Raw genomic sequence first — 434 nt, forward strand, 5'->3', positions numbered from 1 at the left:
ATGAGATCCCAGGAGATGCGCACGCAGAGAGCGAGGAGCGATCCACATGAGGTGGTCGGTCCCTAAATGCTGGCCAGCCAGTGCAGGTGAAGGAGGAAGAGCAGTTGGTAGGTGGCTCGTGCCAGGCGGCGAGTTAGACGTCCTCAGCTGTAATATCCTCTTTGGACTCCCTGCTTGCGACGGCTGTGCCATTTACACGTCAGGATTCTTACGTAGGTTCTCCTGAAAGCGGCGTTGCAGAGGGCGTAGCACATGGGGTTGATGGTGGAGTTGATGTAGCACAGGTAGTAGGAGAAGTCCCACAGCTGGCGCGGGATGCAGTCGTCGGCGTTGCAGGCCATCAGGGTCTTCAGGAGCACCAGCACATTGTACGGCGTCCAAGTGACGATGAACGTCAGCAAAATGGCCGACAGCGTCTTAGCGGCCTTGCGGTC

General features: G+C 57.8%; 1 protein-coding gene across 1 annotated transcript in view; it reads right to left on the minus strand.

Annotated features, from left to right (window-relative positions):
• Positions 1-13: 13 nt before the first annotated feature.
• Positions 14-434, minus strand: part of LOC119588226 (muscarinic acetylcholine receptor DM1-like) — a gene marked incomplete in the record, with an annotated part of 70579 nt that continues 70158 nt past the window's right edge. Inside the window, 1 exon segment of the mRNA XM_037936926.1 lies at positions 14-425. Coding sequence (XP_037792854.1) covers positions 144-425 — 282 coding nt within the window.

This window comes from Penaeus monodon, chromosome 23 (assembly GCF_015228065.2).
Source record: "Penaeus monodon isolate SGIC_2016 chromosome 23, NSTDA_Pmon_1, whole genome shotgun sequence".
Lineage (NCBI taxonomy): Eukaryota > Metazoa > Arthropoda > Malacostraca > Decapoda > Penaeidae > Penaeus > Penaeus monodon.